The 27,332-nt window shown below is 36.5% G+C and overlaps 1 protein-coding gene across 1 annotated transcript in view; it reads right to left on the minus strand.

Annotated features, from left to right (window-relative positions):
• LOC142231002 (uncharacterized) overlaps positions 1 to 15,557 on the minus strand; it is a 38,294-nt gene extending 22,737 nt beyond the window's left edge. Inside the window, exons 1-2 of the mRNA XM_075301620.1 lie at positions 15,494 to 15,557; positions 15,353 to 15,444 (exon numbers count right to left, since the gene is read on the minus strand). Of these exons, the coding sequence (XP_075157735.1) occupies positions 15,353 to 15,444; positions 15,494 to 15,557 (156 nt within the window). The remainder of the gene's footprint in view (positions 1 to 15,352; positions 15,445 to 15,493) is intronic.
• Between the last annotated feature and the right edge of the window lie 11,775 nt (positions 15,558 to 27,332).

Raw genomic sequence — 27,332 nt, forward strand, 5'->3', positions numbered from 1 at the left:
AAAATTTTGACAAAATAAAATTTTGTAAAGTTTGGACAAAATTTTCTATAGAAATACGATTTTAACAAAATTTTCTATAGAAATAACATTTTGACAAAATTTTCTATAGAAATAAAATTTTTACTAAATTTTCAAAAGATTTAAAATTTTGACAACATTCTCTATAGAATTAAAATTTTCTACAGAAATAAAATGTTTCCAAAGTTTTCTATAGAAATAAAATTTGACAAAATTTTCTATAGGAATAAAATTTCGACAAATTTTGCTAGATTATTTTTGCTCGAATGGCAAGCATGATTATGAACCGATATGGACCAATTTTTGTGTGATTGGGGATCGGCTATATATAACTATAGACCGATATGGACCAATTTTGGCATGATTATTAGCGGCTATATATTAAGACCACGTTGCAAATTTCAACCGGATCGGATGAATTTTGCTCGTCCAAGTGGCTCCGGAGTTCAAATCTGGGGATCGGTTTATATAGGGGCTATATATAATTATGGACTGATATGGACCAATTTTTGAATGGTTCTTAAAGACTATATACTAATATCATGTACCAAATTTCAGCGGGATCGGATGAAATTTGCTTCTCTTAGAGGATCCGCAAACCAAATCTGGGAATCGGTTTATATTGGGGCTATATATAATTATGGACCGATATGGACTAATTTTTGCATGGTTATTAGAGACCGTATACTAACACCACGTACCAAATTTCAACCGAATCGGATGAATTTTGCTCCTCTAAGAGGCTCCGGAGTTCAAATCTGGGGATCGGTTTATATGGGGGTTATATATAATTATGGACCGATATGGACAAATTTTTGCATGGTTTTTAGAGACCATATGCTAACACCATGTACAAAATTTCAGCCGGATCGGATGAAACTTTCTTCTCTTAGAGCAATCGCAAGCCAAATTTGGGGGTCCGTTTATATGGGGGCTATACGTAAAAGTGGACCGATATGGACCAATTTTTGCATGGTTGTTAGAGACCATATACTAACAATATGTACCAAATTTCAGCCGGATCGGATTAAATTTACTTCTATTAGAGCAATCGCAAGCCTAAATTTGGGGGTCCGTTTATATGGGGGCTATACGTAAAAATGGACTTATATGGACCAATTTTTGCATGGTTGTTAGAGACCATATACTAACACCATGTACCATGCTTCTCTTAGAGGCTCCCCAAGCCAAATTTGGGTGTCCGTTTATATGGGGGCTATACGTAAAAGTGGACCGATATGGACCAATTTTTGCATGGTTGTTAGAGACCATATAATAACACCATGTACCAAATTTCAGCCTGATCGGATGAAATTTGTTTCTTTTAGAGCAATCGCAAGACAAATTTGGGGGTCCGTTTATATGGGGGCTATACGTAAAAGTGGACCGATATGGACCAATTTTTGCATGGTTGTCAGAAACCATATACTAATACCATGTACCATGCTTCTCTTAGAGGCTCCCCAAGCAAAATTTGGGTGTCCGTTTATATGGGGGCTATACGTAAAAGTGGACCGGTATGGACAAATTTTGCATGGTTGTTAGAGACCATATAATAACACCATATACCAAATTTCAACCGGATCGGATGAAATTTTCTTCTCTTAGAGCAATCACAAGCCAAATTTGGGGGTTCGTTTATATGGGGGCTATACGTAAAAGTGGACCGATATGGCCCATTTGCAATACCGTCCGACCTACATTAATAACAACTACTTGTGCCAAGTTTCAAGTCGATAGCTTGTTTCGTTCGGAAGTTAGCGTGATTTCAACAGACGGACGGACGGGCGGACGGACGTGCTCAGATCGACTCAGAATTTGACCACGACCCAGAAGATATATACTTTATGGGGTCTTAGAGCAATATTTCGATGTGTTACAAACGGAATGACAAATTTTATATACCCCCATCCTATGGTGGAGGGTATAAAAATGTAAATAAACTGGTATCTTAGACCCTCAAAAATCCATTTGGTAAAGCATCGATATTGACCGATTTCACATCTTGAGGGTATAGCGGGCGCAAAGTAGAAGTTCCAGATTTTACTTCTCGTAATCATTTAAATAATGGAGGTAAAAATTTACAAAATTAAGGATTCAAATCAAGGCTTTCTTTTATCAATTATACGATATATTTATGATTTCTCTAAAACTCAAACAAAATTGTTTCTTATAAATCCAGAATCTCATCTAGTCTTCATAGGTAGAATCTTTAAATTTATCTTCGGGAAACGTACTGGTTGAACTTATCTGCTTGGGAGAATATCTGTCATCAACCCTCCTGAAATTCTCTATATTATAAAGTAACCCTCTACGCGAATAGTTTTCAAAGTAAACTATTATATTTGATTCATGGTGGTGGGTATTTAAGATTCGGATCGGCCGAACTTACCTTGTTTTATTTATAGTTTGTTTTGTTGATGCATTTCCCTATCTTCGTTTCGCATTTATGTATATTTGGCACAGGTTCTGTTGTACCCCATCATATAATGCTGATTCGTCCTCTTGCTCATTCCAGTATGGTTCGTAATGGCACCTTATTTGCTTGCCCCCGGAATCGAAAACAATATGGTTGTCTCATCAGAGATTAATTCAAATTCCTCAAATTTCATAGGTATGTTATAACAGTGGATTCAATGGATCTTAAGTTAGTTATTCATATGACCTAATTCCTATAGCCTTTAAATCGAATTAAATATTGTAGAGGTATTACAGTTTTTGTTCTCATTCTTTTGTTAAAGTAGGTCACAAAATTTGATTGCATTCGCATCATCATTGTAATGTTGCGTCCTCGAAAGATCAAATATAAACCAAACAAATGACATTCATTTTAGACTGACGGTCATCCCATTTACTTTTGTCGGAGACAAATGCTCAAGACACAGAACACATCGCCATGAATTCAAATAATTGTGGCCCATTAAAAAACTTAAAGTGCTATTGTGGAAAAAGAAAGAAAACAGCGCGTGAACAACATCTGGTCACTATATTTACGAGCATTGAAAAGTACCAAGCAAACATCACTGTGGTGCTGGCAAACCCATAAAAATATTTTGAATAAAAGAGGAAACCACAAGACTGTGTGGTTTTTTTCTGTTAGGTTCCTTCCGCCCCTGACTTTTTTGTGGATGGTGGCGATTATTTTGAGATTTCGGCTCTTTGGAGCTGACCTCTGGGGCCACCGGGCAATATGTGTGGCTGGTTGTTGCTTGGCTCATCTAGGGCTTATTATAAATTATTTTTGATGTGTTTTGCTACACACTAAAGTGAACTTTTTTATTTGATTATAGACAATTTAAACAATTAGCTGAACATTTTTCCGCCTACACCTCTTCATATGTTCAGATTTGAGCAATGCTATAGGCGATGGAGGGCATTGGTCATATCACACTCCCTAAGATTTATAGCCCATACAAGATAGAGGCAAGGGCTAATCAGAAAACAAGCATTATTGACAAATTACAAATGACGAAATTACACCCAAAATACTGTGTATACCCTCCACCATAGGATGGGGGATATATTAAATTTGTCATTCCGTTTGTACACACAAAAAAATTTTTTTCTGATTCAATCACGAAATTAATTGATCCAATTAATTTTTTAATTGAAATGTCTTCAATCACAGAAATGATAGTATCAATTAAAAAATTAATTGGAGGTCAATTAAAAAATTAATTGATCCAATTAAAAAATTAATTAATACTATTAATTTTTGTGATTGATTTTTGTATCAATTAAAAAATTTGTTAAATCAATTAAATTTTTAATTGAATATTTTTTAAAACTCAATTAAAATTTTAATTGGAAAATTTTTGATGAAATTTTTTTCTGTGTATCACATCGAAATATTGCTCTAAGACCCCATAAAGTATGTATATTCTGGGTAGTGGTGAAATTCCGAACGAAGTGATTCTTATTGATGTAGGTCGGATGAATTGCAAATGGGCCATATCGGACAAATTTTACATATAGCCCCCATATAAATACATCCCCAGATTTGATCTCCGAAGCCTCTTGGAGGAGCAAAATTCATCCGATCCCATTGAAAATTGGTACGTTGTGTAAGTCCATCGTCTCTAAAATTCATGCAAGAATTGGTCCATATCGGTACATAATTATATATAGCCGATCCCCAGATTTGACCTCCGGAGCCTCTTGGAGGAGCAAAATTCATCTGATCCGTTTGAAATTTGGTACGCAGTGTAACTATATGGTCTCTAACAACCCGGCACAAATTTATCCATATCGCCCCATAATTATATATAGCCCCCATATAGACCGATCCCAAGGTTTGAACCCCGGAGCCTCTTGGAGGAACAAAATTCATCCGATCCGGTTGAAATTTGGTACGTGGTTTACGTCCATCGTCTCTAAAATTCATGCAAGAATTGGTCCATATCAGTTTATAGTTTCGTAATTATTTGTAGACTTCTCTATATTTACCGGTCAAGAACTAAATTATATACGTACGTAATCCGTTTTTATACCCTCCATCATAGGATGGGGGTATATTAACTTTGTCATTCCGTTTGTAACACATCGAAATATTGCTCTAAGACCCCATAAAGTATATATATTCTGGGTCGTGGTGAAATTCTGAGTCGATCTAAGCATGTCCGTCCGTCCGTCCGTCCGTACGTCCGTCCGTCCGTCCGTCTGTTGAAATCACGCTAACTTCCGAACGAAACAAGCTATCGACTTGAAACTTGGCACAAGTAGTTGTTATCGATGTAGGTCGGATGGTATTGAAAATGGGCCATATCGGTCCACTTTTACGTATAGCCCCCATATAAAGGGACCCTCAGATTTGGCGTGTGGAGCCTCTAACAGAAGCATATTTCATCCGATCCGGCTGAAATTTGGTACTTGGTGTTGGTATATGGTCTCTAACAACCATGCAAAAATTGGTCCATATCGGTCCTTAATTATATATAGCCCCCATATAAACCGATCCCCAGATTTGGCTTGTGGAGCCTCTAAGAGAAGCATATTTCATCCGATCCGGCTGAAATTTGGTACATGGTGTTGGTATATGGTCTCTAACAATCATGCAAAAATTGGTCGACATCGGTCCATAATTATATATAGCCCCCATATAAACCGATCCCCAGATTTGGCTTGCGGAGCCTCAAAGAGAAGCAAATTTCATCCGATCCGGCTGAAATTTGGTACATGATGTTGGTATATGGTATCTTACAACCATGCACAAATTAGTCCACATCGGTCCATAATTATATATAGCCCCCATATAAACCGATCCCCAGATTTGGCTTGTGGAGCCTCTAAGAGAAGCATATTTCCTCCGATCCGGCTGAAATTTGGTACATGGTTTTGGTATATGGTCTCTAACAATCATGCAAAAATTGGTCCACATCGGTCCATAATTATATATAGCCCCCATATAAACCGATCCCCAGATTTGGCTTGCGAAGCCTCAAAGAGAAGCAAATTGCATCCGATCCGGCTGAAATTTGGTACATGGTATTGGTATATGGTCTCTAGCAACCGTGCAAAAATTGGTCCATATCGGTCCATAATTATATATAGCCCCCATATAAAACGTTCTCCAGATTTGACCTCCGGAGCCTCTTGGAGGAGCAAAATTCATCCGATCCGGTTCAAATTAGGAACGTGGTGTTAGTATATGGTCGCTAACAACCATACCAAAATTGGTCCAATCACACAAAAATTGGTCCATATCGGTTCATAATAATGGTTGCCACTAGAGCCAAAAATAATCTACCAAAATTTTATTTCTATAGAAAATTTTGTACAAATTTTATTTCTATAGAAAATTTTGTCAAAATTTTATTTCTAGAGACAATTTTGTTAAAATTTTGTTCAGTTCATAATAAAATTTTCATCATTGTCAAAATTTTATTTCTATAGAAAATTTTGTTCAAATTTTATTCGGTCCATAATCATGGTTGCCACTCGACCCAAAAATAATCTACCAAGATTTTATTTCTATAGAAAATTTTGTCAAAAGTTTATTTCTATAGAAAATTTTGTTCAAATTTTATTTCTGTAGGCATTTTTGTCAAAATTTTCTTTCTATAGAAAATTTTGTGAACATTTTTATTTCTATAGAAAATTTTGTGAAAATTTTATTTCTATGGAAAATTTTGTTAAATTTTTATTTCTGTAGAAAATTTTGTCAAAATTTTATGTCTACTTTGTCAAACTGAATTATGTACGTATTGGATCGATCTTTTTATACCCTCCATCATAGGATGGGGGTATATTAACTTTGTCATTCCGTTTGTAACACATCGAAATATTGCTCTTAGACCTCATAAAGTATATATATTCTGGGTCGTGGTGAAATTCTGAGTCGATCTAAGCATGTCCGTCCGTCCGTCCGTCCGTCCGTCTGTTGAAATCACGCTAACTTCCGAACGAAACAAGCTATCGACTTGAAACTTGGCACAAGTAGTTGTTATCGATGTAGGTCGGATGGTATTGAAAATGGGCCATATCGGTCCACTTTTACGTATAGCCCCCATATAAAGGGACCCTCAGATTTGGCGTGTGGAGCATCTAACAGAAGCATATTTCATCCGATCCGGCTGAAATTTGGTACTTGGTGTTGGTATATGGTCTCTAACAACCATGCAAAATTGGTCCATATCGGTCCTTAATTATATATAGCCCCCATATAAACCGATCCCCAGATTTGGCTTGTGGAGCCTCTAAGAGAAGCATATTTCATCCGATCCGGCTGAAATTTGGTACAGGGTGTTGGTATATGATCTCTAACAATCATGCAAAAATTGATCGACATCGGTCCATAATTATATATAGCCCCCATATAAACCGATCCCCAGATTTGGCTTGCGGAGCCTCAAAGAGAAGCAAATTTCATCCGATCCGGCTGAAATTTGGTACATGATGTTGGTATATGGTATCTTACAACTATGCACAAATTAGTCCACATCGGTCCATAATTATATATAGCCCCCATATAAACCGATCTCCAGATTTGGCTTGTGGAGCCTCTAAGAGAAGCATATTTCATCCGATCCGGCTGAAATTTGGTACATGGTGTTGGTATATGATCTCTAACAATTATGCAAAAATTGGTCGACATCGGTCCATAAATATATATAGCCCCCATATAAACCGATCTCCAGATTTGGCTTGTGGAGCCTCTAAGAGAAGCATATTTCATCCGATCCGGCTGAAATTTGGTACATGGTGTTGGTATATGATCTCTAACAATTATGCAAAAATTGGTCGACATCGGTCCATAAATATATATAGCCCCCATATAAACCGATCTCCAGATTTGGCTTGCGGAGCCTCAAAGAGAAGCAAATTTCATCCGATCCGGCTGAAATTTGGTACATGATGTTGGTATATGGTATCTTACAACCATGCACAAATTAGTCCACATCGGTCCATAATTATATATAGCCCCCATATAAACCGATCCCCAGATTTGGCTTGTGGAGCCTCTAAGAGAAGCATATTTCATCCGATCCGGCTGAAATTTGGTACATGGTTTTGGTATATGGTCTCTAACAATCATGCTAAAATTGGTCGACATCGGTCCATAATTATATATAGCCCCCATATAAACCGATCCCCAGATTTGGCTTGCGGAGCCTCAAAGAGAAGCAAATTTCATCCGATCCGGCTGAAATTTGGTACATGATGTTGGTATATGGTATCTTACAACCATGCACAAATTAGTCCACATCGGTCCATAATTATATATAGCCCCCATATAAACCGATCTCCAGATTTGGCTTGTGGAGCCTCTAAGAGAAGCATATTTCATCCGATCCGGCTGAAATTTGGTACATGGTTTTGGTATATGGTCTCTAACAACCATGCAAAAACTGCTCCATATCGGTCCTTAATTATATATAGCCCCCATATAAACCGATCCCCAGATTTGGCTTGTGGAGCCTCTAAGAGAAGCATATTTCATCCGATCCGGCTGAAATTTGGTACATGGTGTTGGTATATGGTCTCTAACAATCATGCAAAAATTGGTCGACATCGGTCCATAATTATATATAGCCCCCATATAAACCGATACCCAGAGTTGGCTTGCGGAGCCTCAAAGAGAAGCAAATTTCATCCGATCCGGCTGAAATTTGGTACATGATGTTGGTATATGGTATCTTACAACCATGCACAAATTAGTCCACATCGGTCCATAATTATATATAGCCCCCATATAAACCGATCCTCAGATTTGGCTTGTGGAGCCTCTAAGAGAAGCATATTTCATCCGATCCGGCTGAAATTTGGTACATGGTTTTGGTATATGGTCTCTAACAATCATGCAAAAATTGGTCCACATCGGTCCATAATTATATATAGCCCCCATATAAACCGATCCCCAGATTTGGCTTGCGAAGCCTCAAAGAGAAGCAAATTGCATCCGATCCGGCTGAAATTTGGTACATGGTATTGGTATATGGTCTCTAGCAACCGTGCAAAAATTGGTCCACATCGGTCCATAATTATATATAGCGCACATATAATCCGATCCCCAGATTTGGGTTGCGGAGCCTCTAAGAGAAGCAAATTTCATCCGATCCGGCTGAAATTTGGTACATGGTATTGGTATATGGTCTCTAGCAACCGTGCAAAAATTGGTCCATATCGGTCCATAACTATATATAGCCCCCATATAAAACGTTCTCCAGATTTGACCTCCGGAGCCTCTTGGAGGAGCAAAATTCATCCGATCCGGTTCAAATTAGGAACACATATGGTCGCTAACAACCATACCAAAATTGGTCCAATCACACAAAAATTGGTCCATATCGGTTCATAATAATGGTTGCCACTAGAGCCAAAAATAATCTACCAAAATTTTATTTCTATAGAAAATTTTGTACAAATTTTATTTCTATAGAAAATTTTGTCAAAATTTTATTTCTAGAGACAATTTTGTTAAAATTTTGTTCAGTTCATAATAAAATTTTCATCATTGTCAAAATTTTATTTCTATAGAAAATTTTGTTCAAATTTTATTCGGTCCATAATCATGGTTGCCACTCGACCCAAAAATAATCTACCAAGATTTTATTTCTATAGAAAATTTTGTCAAAAGTTTATTTCTATAGAAAATTTTGTTCAAATTTTATTTCTGTAGGCATTTTTGTCAAAATTTTCTTTCTATAGAAAATTTTGTGAACATTTTTATTTCTATAGAAAATTTTGTGAAAATTTTATTTCTATGGAAAATTTTGTTAAATTTTTATTTCTGTAGAAAATTTTGTCAAAATTTTATGTCTACTTTGTCAAACTGAATTATGTACGTATTGGATCGATCTTTTTTGATTTAATATATACCACGTATGGACTTACATAAAATTTAGAAGATGGTGTTAGGAGGTTTTAAGATACATTGCCATCGGCAAGCGTTGCCGCAACTTAAGTAATTCGACTGTGGGTGGCAGTGTTTAGAAGAAGTTTCTACGCAATCCATGATGGAGGGTACATAATCTTCGGCCTGGCCGAACTTACGGCCGTATATACTTGTTTGATTTAATATATACCACGTATGGACTTACATAAAATTTAGAAGATGGTGTTAGGAGGTTTTAAGATACATTGCCATCGGCAAGCGTTACCGCAACTTAAGTAATTCGACTGTGGGTGGCAGTGTTTAGAAGAAGTTTCTACGCAATCCATGATGGAGGGTACATAAGCTTCGGCCTGGCCGAACTTACGGCCGTATATACTTGTTGTTTTTTTATACCCTCCACTATAGGATGGGGGTATATTAACTTTGTCATTCCGTTTGTAACACATCGAAATATTGCATTAAGACCCCATAAAGTATATATATTCTGGGTCGTGGTGAAATTCTGAGTCGATCTGAGCATGTCCGTCCGTCCGTCAATCCGTCCGTCTGTTGAAATCACGCTAACTTCCGAACGAAACAAGCTATCGACTTGAAACTTGGCACAAGTAGTTGTTATTGATGTAGGTCGGATGGTATTGCAAATGGGCCATATCGGTCCACTTTGACGTATAGCCCCCATATAAACGGACCCCCTAATTTGGCTTGCAGACCCTCTAAGAGAAGCAAATTTCATCCGGCGCGGCTGAAATTTGGTACATGGTGTTAGTATATGGTCTCTAACAACTATGCAAAAATTGGTCCACATCGGTCAATAGTTATATATAGCCCCCATATAAACCGATCCACCGATTTAGCTTGCGGAGCCTCTAAGAGAAGCAAATTTCATCCGATCCGGCTGAAATTTGGTACATGGTGTTAGGTCACTAACAACCATACAAAAATTGGTCCACATCGGTACATAATTATATATAGTCCCCATATAAACCGATCACCAGATTTGACCTCCGGAGCCTCTTGGAAGACCAAAATGCATCTGATTCAGTTGACATTTGGTACGTGGTGTTAATATATGGCCTCAAACACACATGCAAAAATTGGTCGAAATCGGTCCATAATTATATATAGCTCCCATATAAACCGATCCCCAGATTTGACCTACGGAGCCCCTTGGAAGAGCAAAATTCATCCGATTCGATTGACATTTGGTACTTGATGTTAGTATATGGTATTCAAAAACCATGGAGGAATTGGTTCATATCAGACCATAATTATATATAGCCCCCATATAAACCGATCCCCAGATTTGACCTCCGGTGCCTTTTGGTGAAGCAAAATTCATCCGATCTGTTTGCAATTTGGTACGTGGTGGTAGTATATGATATTTAACAACCATGCCAAAAGTGGTCAATATCAGTCCATAATCATATATAGCCCCCATATAAACCGATCCCGAGATTTGGTTTTGGAGCCTCTTGGAGGAGCAAATTGCATCCGAGTCAGTTGAAATTTGGTACATTGTGCTAGTATATGCCCGTTAACAACCATACCAGGTTCATATCCATCTATAGTTATATATAGCCCTCAGATAAATCGATCCCCAATCACACAAAAATTGGTCCATATCAGTCATAATTGTATATAGATCCAATAAAAGCGACACCCATATGCAAAAGTCAATATCGATTGTTAATTATTTGTAGACTTACCTACACATACCTTTTTGTCTAATATATACCACATATGGACTAACTCACAATTTAGAAAACGATGTTAAGAAGTTTTAAGATACCACAACCCAAGTAATTCGACTGCGGATGACAGTCTTTCGTAGAAGTTTCTACGGAGGGTACATAAGGTTAGGCCTGGCCGAACTTACGGCCGTATATTCTTGTTTTTATACCCTGCGCCACACTGTGGAACAGGGTATTATAAGTTAGTGCATATGAGACGAGATAGACACATGGTGATAGAGATAGACACATGGTGTCTTTGGCAATAATGTTCAGGGTGGGTGCCTGAGTCGATATAACCATGTCCGTCTGTCCGTCCGTCCGTCCGTCCGTCTGTCTGTGAACACATTTTTGTGATCAAAGTCTAGGTCGCAATTTAAGTCCAATCGCCTTCAAATTTGGCACACGTTCCTAATTTGAGTCAGAATAGAACCCTATTGATATTAGAAGAAATCGGTTCAGATTTAGATATAGCTCCCATATATATCTTTCGCCCGATATGGACTTATATATGGCCCCAGAAGCCAGAGTTTTGGCCCAATGTGGTTGAAATTTTGCACTAGGAGTACAATTAGTAATATAGTCATGTGTGCCAAATTTGATTGAAATCGGTTCAGATTTAGATATAGCTCCCATATATATGTTTTTCTGATTTCGACAAAAATTGTCAAAATACCAACATTTCCCTTATTAAATCGCCACTGCTTAGTCGAAAAATTTTAAAACTGGCTCTAATTTTCCTAAACTTCTAATACATATATATCGAGCGATAAATCATAAATAAACTTTTGCGAAGTTTCCTTAAAATTGCTTCAGATTTAAATGTTTCCCATATTTATACCCTGCGCCACACTGTGGAACAGGGTATTATAAGTTAGTGCATATGTTTGTAACACCCAGAAGGAGACGAGATAGGCACATGGTGTCTTTGGCAATAATGCTCAGGGTGGGTCCCTGAGTCGATATAACCATGTCCGTCTGTCCGTCTGTCCGTCCGTCCGTCCGTCCGTCCGTCTGTCTGCGAACACATTTTTGCGATCAAAGTCTAGGTCGCAATTTAAGTCCAATCGCCTTCAAATTTGGCACATGTTCCTAATTTGGGTCAGAATAGAACCCTATTGATTTTGGAATAAATCGGTTTAAGATTTAGATATAGCTCCCATATATATCTTTCGCCCGATATGCACTAATATGGACCCAGCAGCCAGAGTTTTATACCGATTTGCTTGAAATCTTGTACAAACATAACACTTAGTCGTATAGTCAAGTGTGCAAAATTTGGTTGAAATCGCTTCAGATTTAGATATAGCTTCCATATATATTTTTCGCCCGATATGGACTTATATGGCCCCAGAAGCCAGAGTTTTGGCCGAATTTGGTTGAAATTTTGCACTAGGAGTACAATTAGTAGTGTAGTCAAGTGTGCAAAATTTGATTGAAATCGGTTCAGATTTAGATATAGCTCCCATATATATCTTTTGCCCGATATGGACTAATATGGTCCTTAAAGCCAGAGTTTTGGCCCAATTTGGTTGAAATTCTGCACAGAGAGTATATTTAGCATTGTAACTATGCGTGCCAAATTTGGTTGAAATCGATTCAGATTTAGATATAGCTCCCATATATATCTTTCGCCCGATATGGACTTTTTGCACAAGTAGTACAATTGGTAGTATAGTCATGTGTGCCAAATTTGATTGAAATCGGTTCAGATTTAGATATAGCTTCCATATATATTTTTCGCTCGATATGGACTTATATGGCCCCAGAAGCCAGAGTTTTGGCCCGATTAGCTCGAAATTTTGCACTGGGAGTACAATTTGTAATATAGCCATGTGTGCCAAATTTGATTGAAATCGGTTCAGATTTAGATATAGCTTCCATATATATTTTTCGCTCGATATGGACTTATATGGCCCCAGAAGCCAGAGTTTTGGCCCGATTAGCTTGAAATTTTGCACTAGGAGTACAATTAGTAGTGTATTCAAGTGTGCTAAATTTTATTGAAATCGGTTCAGATTTAGATGTAGCTCCCATATATAGTTTTCGCCCGATTTACACTCATATGACAACAGAGGCCAATTTTTTGCTCCGATTTAGTTGAAATTTTGCACAGGGAGTAGAATTAGCATTGTAGCTATGCGTGCGAAATTTGGTTGAAATCGGTTCAGATTTAGATATAGCTTCCATATATCTGTTTTTCTGATTTCGACAAAAATGGTCAAAAAACCAACATTTTCCTTGTAAAATCGCCACTGCTTAGTCGAAAAGTTGTAAAAATTACTCTAATTTTCCTAAACTTAATATAATACATATATATCGAGCGATAAATCATAAATAAACTTTTGCGAAGTTTCCTTAAAATTGCTTAAGATTTAAATGTTTCCCATATTTTTTACTAACATTGAGTCTATAGATTTTGTAGAGGTCTGTTAAATTCTGTCCAGTTCGAGTGATATTTAAATGTATGTATTTGGGACAAACCTTTATATATAGCACCCAACACATTTGACGGATGTGATGTGGTATCGAAAATTTATATATACAAAGTGGTGAAGAGTATAATATAGTCGGCCCCGCCCGACTTTAGACTTTCCTTACTTGTTTTTTACTAAAATTGTGTTCCACCCTAGTACATTAGCCAACTTAGATTTTGAGTCTATAGATTTTGTAAAAGTCTATCAAATTCTGTCCAAATCGAGTGATATTTAAATGTATGTATTTGGGACAAACCTTTATATATAGCCCCCAACACATTTGACGGATGTGATATGGTATCGAAAATTTAGATCTACAAAGTGGTGCAGGGTATAATATAGTCGGCCCCGCTCGACTTTGGACTTTCCTTACTTGTTTTTTTTTCGTTTTGAGGTATCTTTACAATGAGCACACATTGTAGCTTTTACCCCTTACGAAAATGTTGCTAGCTACGCCAATGGTGGTGCAATGGTTAGCATGCCCGCCTTGCATACACAAGGTCGTGCGTTCGATTCCTGCTACGACCGAACACAAAAAAAATTTTCAGCGGTGGATTATCCCACCTCAGTAATGCTGGTGACATTTCTGAGGGTTTCAAAGCTTCGCTAAGTGGTTTCACTGGAATGTGGAACGCCGTTCGGACTCGGCTATAAAAAGGTGGTCCCTTGTCATTGAGCTTAACATGGAATCGGGCAGCACTCAGTGATAAGAGAGAAGTTCACCACTGTGGTATCACAATGGACTGAATAGTCTAAGTGAGCCTGTTACATCGGGATGCCACATAACCTAACCTAACCTACGCCAATGTTTACTGCACAATTGTGACAAATAAAAATAAAAATTCGAAATATTATTATTTGATTCAAAAAATTTTTCAATTTTCAATTTGCTTTAAATTTATGACAGAAAGGAATCTATAAATTGTCCTCATAATTGATGGTAAGAATTACTTCAATTATTCTTGCGAACCATAACACATTTCCTCATATTTCGAAACATACATCGATATATTTCCAGATTTTCTCTATTTCATATTTCCCACTTGTTGAACATAGTGTTTAACAAGTAGGAACACTGTAATACTAAAACTACGTTACTAAATCTGCCTTGGTTTTAAGTATGTTATAAGGCGTAATTGCCAAACAATACTGCGTATGACGTTGCCAAGTAACGACAAATAAATAAATAAAAAAAATTAAATATCATATATTGTTATGGTTAAAAATCGAATTTTCGTGCAAATAAAACATGGTATCGGTATCGCGATTCGAAATATTAAAAAATTTATCTCCACAACAGTTTTATCGCATCAAATGTTATTTTTATCGTAGGTAAGTACCCGTATCTAAAACCGAGATTTTTTGCCAAATTTTTTTGGAAAATATTTGTTTTTGTTCATTCTAAAAAAAGAAAAGAAAATATAGAGAATTGTGGTAAAGCGCATTTTTCGTGGCAAAAACTAAATATCAATTAATTTCCCTTAAATTTTATTTATCTTGTTTTGTTTCACCTATCCCGCCTTATAAAAAATAAACCAACCAGGAACTTACAAAGTAGAACTGTAAAAAATCAACAAGAAGAAAAAAATTAAAACAAATATCTCAAATGTTGTGTTTTTTCTGTTAGTAGATATTCCACTCTTTGCAAGAATGGCAGGCAGGGAAGAAGAAGAAGAAAAAAAAAACAAAACATAAATAAAACAAATTTGAGGTTAATTAACTTTGACACCCATTGTCTAAATGATGGTTTGTCTGTCTCTCTATTTGTTCATTGGTCCGTCCATTTGACTCACAATTTTATCATTCGTCTGCCTTTTGGCAAGAACCACTTTTAAGCTTTGAGCTCTGAAAAGCAGCAGTTTTGGTAATGGTGCTGATGGTGGCCCTAAGACACAAAATTAGACACTCACACACACATACACATTTAGACGAACCTACTTTCAGCAGGGGGAAAAACCAAAGTATCTTTAACCTTTCGAATGCATTATGGAAATCCATAAGTAAATAAATCTCAAATTGAAAACGAATTTGGAAAGAAATATGGCTAGCGGTGATTGGGGCGGGTATGCTCAAATCGTAAAGCAATTAGAGTTTATGACTTTTCAACAATATTGGGAACAATGTAGACCAGCAGTTGCCTCATGGCTAATGAGTTGGCCCATTTGTTTGTATCCGATCCATACAAGGTGGGCTAACCACAAGAGTGTTTGAGTAATTTAAGATTAATGCAGAAAATATTCGGTGCAGGGAAATTTAATTATGTTCTAATGAGAAAATATTTATAAGGTCTTACAATAGGTTCATTAAAGCTTGGAGATACCATATAGAAGTGTTTATTCGAGGTGGGTACAAAATTTACTTTTACAGGTACACTGAAAAAAAAGCACGCCCGATTTCAAAGATCTTGTCCTTACACTAATGATTTTGGTAATGATTACGAGCCAATGAAGGGGAAAGGATGATGAAAATGATTACTTTGTGCCAAATTTAATGAAGATCGGTTAGTGAAAAAGTGCATACGTGACCCCATTTGTCTAAGTCTGGCGATACATTTATATGGGAGCTGTATATAAATTTGATCCGATTTCTTTCAAATTAAATAGCATTCGTCCTTGCGCCTAAAAAACACACTGTACCAAATTTTATCAATATCGGTTAATAATTGCGATCGGAATCCTGTGAACAACAAATATATGGACAGACGTGCAGACACCAATTGCTATATATTTTATGGGGTTATGACCACTATGTGGTTTAGGGTATAATAAAGTGTAGAAAAACATCTCCTATAAACTCTTTTTTGCTTTGCAGTCCAGCTACAAAAATCAACAAAATTAAAGACGATTTCATTATTTTGAAGAATTTTTCAGATATATTAAAAGCAAGCTGACCTTAGTCAAACCAAATATTCTTAAGATACCCACTGTTAAGATACCCATTTTTAAGTCGAAACACTTAATTATAAGGACTAAATGACTTCATTGAAAAGTTTATCGGCTTTTGGACAAGGAAAAAGAACTCTAAGTTCAAGAAATTTTTTGGCCTCACTACAATATTTTTTTTTTCAGTGTCATCAGTAAGTACACACAAAAAAGTAAACTATTTTATGCGAAAATGAACTATCTCGTGCGAAAATTGAACCAAATTGTATTCCAAATTTTGAGATAACCCAACAAAAAACAAGTATATATGGCCGTAAGTTCGGCCAGGCCGAATCTTTTGTACCCTCCACCATGGATAGCGTAGAAACTTCTACGAAAGACTGTCATCCACAATCGAATTACTTGGGTTGTGGTATCTTAAATAGTTTTCTAAATTGTGAATTAGTCCATACGTGGTATATATTAGACAAAAAAGGTATGTGTAGGTAAGTCTACAAATAATTACGAATCGATATGGATTTTTGCACGGTACGTAGGGAGCCAGAATGGAAATATGGGGGTCGCTTATATGGGGGCTATATACAATTATGACCTTGATATGGACCAATTTTTGTGTGATTGGGGATCGATTTATCTGAGGGCTGTATATAACTATAGACCGATATGGACCTAGTTAGGCATGGTTGTTAACGGCCATATACTAGCACAATGTACCAAATTTCAACTGACTCGGATGAAATTTGCTCCTCCAAGAGGCTCCAAAACCAAATCTCAGGATCGGGACTGATACGGACCACTTTTGGCATGGTTGTTATATATCATATATCAAAAGACATCAAAAGGCACCGGAGGTCAAATCTGGGGATCGGTTTATATGGAGGTTATATATAATTATAGACTAATATGAACCAATTCCTGCATGGTTGTTAGATACCATATACTAATATCACGTACCAAATTTCAACCGAATCGGGGGATCGGATTATATGGGGGCTATATATAATTATAGACCGATGTGGACCTACTTTTTCATGGTTGTTAGAGACCATATACTAACACCACGTACCAAATTTCAACCGGATCGGGTGAATTTTTGCATGGTTGTTAGAGACCAAATACTAACACCATGTATCAAACAGAGATGGTCTGTATCAAACTTTTTTAGGTTTGCGACTGTCGCAAAGTTGTAAACGTCGTAAACGGCACATACGTGTCGTAAATGTAGGAAAAGTAACAAAAGTCGCAAACTCAAAATACTTCAGTCGCGTCAGCTAGGCAGCAAATTCGATGATATCCAAGACGATGGTATGTGCGAAGAGAAGGTTTTAGTCCCCACATTTTCCCTATTGCCTTTTGCACGAGTACAGGGTAACCGTGGATTTTCTCGTCCTTTCTTAGCTTTAAGTTCAGTCTCCTGTCCAATATAACCCCAAGGTATTTTGCACACTCACCAACGGGAATTTCGATACCACGTAAGAAAATAGGCTTGACGGTGGAAAAACTTTCACAAATTTCTGCAGAAACTCACAGCGAATGCTGTCATGCTAAATTAAAAAATGTTCAGGATTTCTTCTATTCAAAATTAGGTTTTCTACAGTAGGTTTACGACTTTTGCGACATACGTATTATACCGTCGCAAATGTATGTCGCAAAAGTCACAGTTTGTGACAGGCCAACCCTGGTACCAAATTTCAGCCGGATCGGATGAAATTTGCTTCTCTTAGAGGCTCCGCAAGCCAAATCTGGGGATCGGTGTATATGGGGGCTATATATAATTATGCATTGTTGTTAGAGACCATATACCAAGACCAAGAGGCTCCGGAGGTCAAATCTGGGGAACGGTTTATATGGCGGCTATATATAATTATGGACCGATATGGACCAATTCTGGCATGGTTGTTAGAGACCATATACTAGGTTAGATTAGGTGGCAGCCCGATGTATCAGGCTCACTTAGACTCCATTGTGATACTACATTCACACAAAAAAATAATACATTTATTTTATGAATAGTGTTCACAAAAATTTTCCAAACACGGGATTCATAAATTAAATGAAAACAATTCATAAAATCAAAAATACCGGTTTTCATTGAATGTGTACATAATATGAATGGAAATTTTAATATTACAAATGAAGTATACATATTTTTGTCATTGAAAAATATGTACCTTTACATAATATGTACTAAAAACGTCATGCATTATATGCAACTTTTCTTTTAATTTTTTCCCCCTGATTTTTAATACCTGCATAATTGGTAAAATGTATGAAAACTTTTATTAAAACCCGCATTAAAGTCCGGCCAGCAAAGAACATAATTTTATAATATTTTATATTATTGATAAACATGAGCACCAGCGCCTCCAATTAATATTGTTTTTTCGTATTTTTTTTACAGCAATAAAAAATCTTCAAATCGCGACGGCGACTCAAACTCTACTGAAAAACTCAAATACATCAAACTCGCGTGTTACCTTCAAAATGTTATGTTTCGTTTTTTGCTGTCTCGTATTACATGCTTGTATTGTATACATATGAGAGTAACTCTATGTTGTGGCTCTCTCACGCTAAGAGGAAACCAGTATTTTTGATATATTAAGTAAAATTTCATTAATTTTATGAAACCGTCTCTATATATTATTAAAAGATTCATAATTTCTTAACAAGGATTTAGTAAAACAATATATTTTGTAAGTGTACACATTTTTTATGAAAAAGTCCATAAATTTATAAAAATGTACAAATTTATGTACAAATTCATATTTTATTTTTTGTGTGTTGGTGAACTTCTCTCTTATCACTGAATGATGCCCGATTCCATGTTAAGCTCAATGACAAGGCATTCCACATTGCAGTGAAACCACTTAGAGAAGTTTGAAAACCACCAGCATCACCTTTGGAACACCGTGTTCCAAATTTCATCAATAATACAGAACATCTCAGGACGTAGATAGAATGTCTGCCGTATGTCATATTAGGTTCATATCACAAACACTTGAATAGACGTTTTGATGCGTCGTGTTTAATGGTGTTTGTGGCCGAGTGTGCTAAGGCGTTCTGTTATGGTGCCAACAGACCCAGGTTCAACCACCGGTGGAAGCAAATAAGTTTTTCAATTTGTAAAAATTAAAAGTGAAATTGGAGAAAGTAATTTTGTTTTTTATACACCAAGCCGCATAGTGGTCAGGATATAAAAACTTTGATCTAGCAAAAAATGTGTCTACCTGAAATATTGATTTTAGAACCCCACAAAGTATATACTGGATGACTCAGAATCACGTCCTGAGTCGATCTAGCCCTTGATGTCCGTCCGTATATCCGTCCGTATGTCCATTATTAACCGACTTTCTACTTTATGTTACTCACATGTTTCAATACTAGAGTAGTTACATATTTTATTATTTAAAAATATTAAAATTAACCTATGCGAGAAGATTGTTTACCAAACTCCGATTTAAAATCTCATATTTGATTTAAATATCTACAATTAAATCCATTGAATGATTAATATCCAATAATATTTGGGTGTGATTCCTAATTTTGGTTACACCTAAATATAACATCATAGCAAAAGGGAATCAAGTATCGCATTTACCTACATCCATAAAAAACCTGTAATTTTTGTAATAAAAGCCATAACGACAGCGGAAACAACTGGCAACGCGGCATGTGTTGAACAAATTAACAAAAATTACTACAATTCAACAACATTTGTAGTGTAATTCACTTAAATGGCGCTGAGGTGCGTGGCATAAAGTACCTTCAAAGAAAGGAAATATTTTGGGAAAAAAAAACTTTGTATGGCTTTTAATGCCACCCAGAAAAAAAGCGGCTACATAGCAACCGAAAAAAACTATATTTATTTGGTACTACCACCAAAAATATAAAAAAAATATTAATGGTGTTTTTTTTTTCACTGTTCCATTTCGTTAAATGTTTCCTAAACTCATAATTTTTAATGTAGGCCCTTGTCAGAAAAACGAATTACAATTATTTTTTGTAGACTGCGTAAAGCTCATACAGGTGTCATTAGGTTACGCTAAGCCCCAAAAATGCAAATGAAATTTGAGGATTGTCCATCAAAGATGGGTGCTGAGAACGCTACGAGCCTTTATGATTAATAACTGGAGCGATTTATGGCCATAATTCAACTATGGCCAAATATTGTAGTTTTTCGAATTAAAGTTATTAATTGTTACAACTTTAATGTTATTCATTCAATGCCATACAAGGCCTTGAAAACATCTGGATGATAAGTTCGAATGTAATAAATCTACACTGAGAAAAAAGTTGAGTAAGCACAAAAATAAATGCCAATTTTGCTTAGCATAGAAGACACATTTCTCTGCTGTAAATCTCTTTTACTAAATCAAAATTTGACAAAATATACATAGTAAGCGCCTTTTCCTTAAAGTTAGGTGATGGGTGTAAGAATTCCAGGAGGATTTGATGATAGATTCTCTCCACCGTGGTGCAATGGTTAGCATGTCCGCCTTGCATACACAAGGTCGCGGGTTCGATTCCTGCTTCGACTGAACACCAAAAAGTTTTTCAGCGGTGGATTATCCCACCTCAGTAATGCTGGTGACATTTCTGAGGGGTTCAAAGCTTCTCTAAGTGATTTCACTGCAATGTGGAACGCCGTTCGGACTCGGCTATAAAAAGGAGGTCCCTTGTCATTGAGCTTAACATGGAATCGGGCAGCACTCAGTGATAAGAGAGAAGTTCACCAATGTGGTATCACAATGGACTGAATAGTCTAAGTGAGCCTTAAATATGGGTATTTTTAACTTTTTATACCCTCCACCATATCACAATGGACTGAATAGTCTAAGTGAGCCTGAATCTTAATCGGCCTGCCACTTTAACCTACCCTCCACCATAGGATGGGGGTATATTAACTTTGTCATTCCGTTTGTAACACATCGGAATATTGCTCTAAGACCCCATAAAGTATGTATATATTCTGGGTCGTGGTGAAATTCTGAGTCGATCTGAGCATGTCCGTCCGTCCGTCTGTTGAAATCACGCTAACTTCCGAACGAAACAAGCTAACGACTTGCAACTTGGCACGAATAGTTGTTATTGATGTAGGCCGGATGGTATTGCAAATCGGCCATATCGGTCCACTTTTACGTATAGCCCTCAAATTTGGCTTGCGGGAACTCTAAGAGAAGTAAATTTCATCCGATCCGGCTGAAATTTGGTACATAGTGTAAGTATATAATCTCTAACAACCATGCAAAAATTGGTCCACATCGGTCCATAATTATATAGCCCCCATATAAGCTGATCCCCCTATTTGGCTTGCGGAGCCTCTAAGAAAAGTAAATTTCATCCGATCCGGCTGAAATTTGGTACATGGTGTAAGTATATAGTCTCTAACAACTATGCAAAAATGGGTCCCCATCGGTCAATAATTATATATAGCCCCCATATAAACCGATACCCCGATTTGGCTTGCGGAGCCTCTAAGAGAAGCAAATTTCATCCGATCCGGCTGAAATTTGTTGCATGGTTTAAGTATATGGTCTCAAACAACTATGCAAAAATTGGTCCACATCGGCCGATAATTACATATAGCCCCCATATATACCGATCCCCCGATTTGGCTTGCGGAGCCTCTAAGAGAAGCAAATTTAATCCGATCCGGCTGAAATTTTGTGCATGATGTAAGTATATGGTCTCTAATGACCATGCAAAAATTGGTCCACATCGGTCCATAATTATTTAAAGCCCCCATATAAACCGATCACCAGATTTGACCTTCGGAGCCTCTTGGAAGACCAAAATTCATCTGATTCAGTTGAAATTTGAAACGTGGTGTTAATATATGGCCTCAAACACCCACAAAAATTGGTCAAAATTGGTCCATAATTATATATAGCCCCTATATAAACCAATCCCCAGATTTGACCTCCGGAGCCACTTTGAAGAGCAAAATTCATCCGATTCGGTTGAAATTTGGTACGTGATGTTAGTATATGGTATCCAACAACCATGCAAGAATTGGTTCATATCAGTCCATAAATATATATAGCCCCCATATAAACCGATCCCCAGAGTTGACCTCCAGTGCCTTTTGGAGAAACAAAATTCATCCGATCTGGTTGAAATTTGGTACGTGGTGGTATTATATGATATTTAACAACCATGCCAAAAGTGGTCCGTATCAGTCCATTATCATATATAGCCCCCATATAAACCGATCCCGAGATTTAGTTTTGGAGCCTCTTGGAGGTGCAAATTTCATCCGACTCAGTTGAAATTTGGTACATTGAGCTAGTATATGGGCGTTAACAACCATGCCTAACTAGGTCCATATCGGTCTATAGTTATATATAGCCCTCAGATAAATCGATCCCCAATTACACAAAAATTGGTCCATATCAAATTCATAATTGTATATAGCCCCCATATAAGCGACCCCCATATTTCTCTCTACGTACCGTGGAAAAGTCCATATCGATTCGTAATTATTTGTAGACTTACTATACATACCTTTTTTGACCAATATATACCATGTATGGACTAACTCACAATTTAGAAAACGATGTTAAGAAGTTTTAAGATACCACAACCCAAGTAATTCGATTGTGGATGACAGTCTTTCGTAGAGGTTTCTACGCAATTCATGGTGGAGGGTAAGATTCGGCCTGGCCGAACTAACGGCCGTATATACATGTTTTGTTTAATATATACCCCGTGTGGAGTAACTTACAATTTAGAAGACGGTGTCAAGAAGTTTTAAGATACCTTGCCATCGGCAAGTGTTACCGCAACCCAAGTAATTCGATTGTGGATGACAGTCTTTAGTAGACGTTTCTATGCAATCCATGTGGGAGGGTACATAAGATTCGGCCTGGCCGAACTTACGGGCGTATGTACTTGTTAACCTCTAATATGCCTCTTTATACTAGCAACTCCAGTATGGATTAAAACAATTAATAGCTGTACGCGTGCAAAAAGACACTTTCTTCTATGACTGTTTCCAAAACACCTGAATAGTGTCATGTGGAATATGATACGGACACGTAAGCTTTTGGTGATAACCACATGTATGTCAAAACAGCATTGTTTCGTGCCAGGTGTATTCCCGTTTGTATGAAATTCACTTAAAAAAATCACAATTCCCCTCGTAGGATGTATTATTTCCTTTCTTTTGGTGTTGCTTCATTGTTTCAGATGATGTGAATTTGATGTTCTATTGCTTCACTCGTACAAGGGAAATTGAGTTGCCAGACGTTGTGGGTGCTAAATAAAGTAATTGATAATATAGTTCAGTTAAAATGAGAACTCAAACCGGCCGATCATAAAAAATGTCTTGTCTTTGTCCTGGAAAAATACGAAAACGAAACGAAATTCCATGGAAAAATCATTTACGAAGATGAGACTCATTTCCACCACGGTGGCGTCGTAAATAAGAAACAGTTAAATACAGCAGAAAATTCCGAGGGGCCGCACTTTTATGTACCCACCATCATGAATCAAATATAATAGTTCCCTCAGAAAGCCCTCGTGAAAATATATTATTGTGCTTCAGGGTGATTTCATAAAACACACTACCTCGATAAGATCGGTTCAAATGATATGCTTCCGGAAGTTAAATTTAGACTTTCTACATATGGAGTCTGCATCAGTTTCTAGATTTATAAGAAACAGTTTTGTTTGAATTTTAGAGAAAACTTAGATATTTCGTGTATGGGTACGATCTACAAACTCAAGAAGTCAAATCGAGATATCCGTTAATATGAGAGCTGTACCAAAGCATGCAAATACAAAGCATAAAATACCTCTAGATTTCAATTTTCAGAAAAATTGGATAAAAATTACGGCTTCTATTCAGAAAATATATATTATCGTCATGCCAAAGATTAACAAACGAATGCAAATTTTGATAAGCATAGAAGACGCATTTCTCTAAAATAAAGGTTTTTTCCTTGTCCAAAAGTCGATAAACTTTTCAATGAAGTCGTTTTGTCCTTATACTTAGGCGATGCGTCCTAAAAATGGATATCTTTACATGAAAGAAAATTTTTGTTTAACCAAGGTCAACTTGGCTTTAATAATTATGAAAAATTTGTATACCCCACCATCATGGTGTGTATAACTACCCAGCAAAAAAAGCGTCGCCACAAAAGTAATGAAAATGTTCTTTTTGGATCGGGAAGTGGTGCAGAATTGACGCAGAAGCGATGAATTTAAGATAGGCTTGTCATTTATAATTTTTTATAATTTTTAATGGATTCTAACGCTTGGCGGAAACGTTTGACCTCAAATATTTTCAAAAATTCACAATTTTTTCAGATTGGGTTAAACATTTTTTTCGACAAAATTTAAATGATTTGTACCATTTTAGGAATTTTTATTCTGTTTTTAACCTATTTGAAACAAAAATAAGTATATACGGCCGTAAGTTCGGCCAGGCCGAAGCTTATGTACCCTCCATCATGGATTGCGTAGAAACTTCTTCTAAACACTGCCATCCACAATCGAATTACTTAAGTTGCGGTAACGCTTGCCGATGGCAAGGTATCTTAAAACCTCCTAACACCATCTTCTAAATTGTATGTAAGTCCATACGTGGTATATATTAAATCAAAAAAGATCGATCCAATACGTATATAATTCAGTTTGACAAAGTACACATACAATTTTGACAAAAATTTCTACAGAAATAAAATTTTAACAAAATTTTCTATAGAAATAAACTTTTGACAAAATTTTCTATAGAAATAAAATCTTGGTAGATTATTTTTGGCTCGAGTGTCAACCATGATTCCGAACCGAATAAAATTTGAACAAAATTTTCTATAGAAATACAATTTTGACAAAATTTTCTCTACACGCAAAGAAAAAAAACGTTTGGAAAACGTGTACCGAAAACGTTTTTCTTTTGTTAGAGTTTTTTGAATTGCTTCGAAAATTTTAAACTTTTATCACCAAAAAAAATCGTTTGTTACAAAATGTGTATTTTTTCAATAAACAAAGTTATTTTTGAAACAACAACACAGTCCATTTCGTTTATATCAAACACTGTTCTTTTCTGACTTTAGGTCGTTAATAAGACACATTTTACACTTCAAAATTTAATATACTACAATGTAATGTTTAAAATTATTTCGGAATCTTCCGAACATATCTGGAATATATGTATGTAAAAAAAAGAAAAAACAAAAAAAAACTTTGGTCGCAGCAGGGATCGAACCCACGACCCTTGGCATGCAAGTCGGACGTAGTAACCACTGCTCCACGGTGCCAAACTAATTGTTTGTTTCTGTTAAATAAACTTTGTTTCTTCGGTTCGTGGGCGCCGCAAGCTATGCTATATAAATATAACTTATATGGACATTTATCTACTGATGACCATAACAGGTACATAGCTCAGTGGTTAGTGTGTTGGCTTACAAAGTGCATGGTCCGCGGTTCGATTCTCCGTCCAGGCAAAAGGTAAAAAAAATTTTAAAATTTATAAAATCGTATAATTTCTTCTACATTGTTGGTATTACAGGAAAAGGTGTTAAGAACTGAAAAACCTCGTGGATGTGAGAAAGATGTGAGGGAAAATGCAATTAGCAAGAAAACAATGTTTTTTTTTAGTTTGTCTTTATGAAATTGTTTTTACATCCTGGAAAAGAATAAACGTTTATCACAAAAAGTATATACTTTTCTTCCAAATACACTTCCTTACAGCGAAAAGCATATGAGAAACGAACTTTGTTTGTCTAAAATTTCGTTTGGGAGGAAAGAATTATTTTTTTGCGTGTAGAAATAAAATTTTGACAATGATGAAAATTTTATTATGAACCGAATAAAATTTTCTCTAGAAATAAAATTTTAACAAAATTGTCTATAAAAATAAAATTTTGACAAAATTTTCTATAGAAATAAAATTTTGGTAGATTATTTTTGGCTCTAATGGCAACCATGATTATGAACCGATATGGACCAATTTTTGTGTGATTGGACCAATTTGGTATGGTTGTTAGACCATATACTAACACCACGTTCATAATTTGAACCGGATCGGATGAATTTTGCTCCTCCAAGAGGCTCCGGAGGTCAAATCTGGAGAACATTTTATATGGGGGCTATATCTAATTATGCACCGATATGGACCAATTGTGGCACGGTTGTTAAAGATCATATACTAACACCATGTTCCAAATTACAACCAGATTGGATAGAATTTGCTTCTCTTGGAGACTTCGCAAGCCAAATCTGGGGATCGGTTTATATGGTGGCTATATATAATTATGAACCGATGTGGACCAATTTTTGTACCAAATTTCAGGCGGATCGGATGAAATTTGTTCCTCTTTGAGGCTCCGCAAGCAAAATCTGGGGATCGGTTTATATCATGTACCAAATTTCAGGCGGATCGGATGAAATTTGTTCCTCTTTGAGGCTCCGCAAGCAAAATCTGGGGATCGGTTTATATGGGGGCTATATATAATTATGGACCGATGTGGACCAATTTTTGCATGATTGTTAGAGACCATATACCAACACCATGTACCAAATTTCAGCCGGATCGGATGAATTTTTCTTCTCTTTGAGGCTCCGCAAGCCAAATCTGGTGATCGGTTTATGAGGGGGCTATATATAATTATGGACCGATATGGACCAATTTTTGCATGGTTGTTAGATACCATATACCAACATCATGTACCAAATTTCAGTCGGATCGGATGAAATTTGCTTTTCTTTTAGGCTCCGCAAGCCAAATCTGGGGATCGGTTTATATGGGGGCTATATATAATTATGAACCGATGTGGACCAATTTTTGCATGGTTGTTAGAGACCATATACAAACACCATGTACCAAATTTCAGCCGGATCGGATGAAATATGCTTCTGTTAGAGGCTCCACAAGCCAAATCTGAGG

This window comes from Haematobia irritans, chromosome 3 (genome assembly GCF_050003625.1).
Source record: "Haematobia irritans isolate KBUSLIRL chromosome 3, ASM5000362v1, whole genome shotgun sequence".
Lineage (NCBI taxonomy): Eukaryota > Metazoa > Arthropoda > Insecta > Diptera > Muscidae > Haematobia > Haematobia irritans.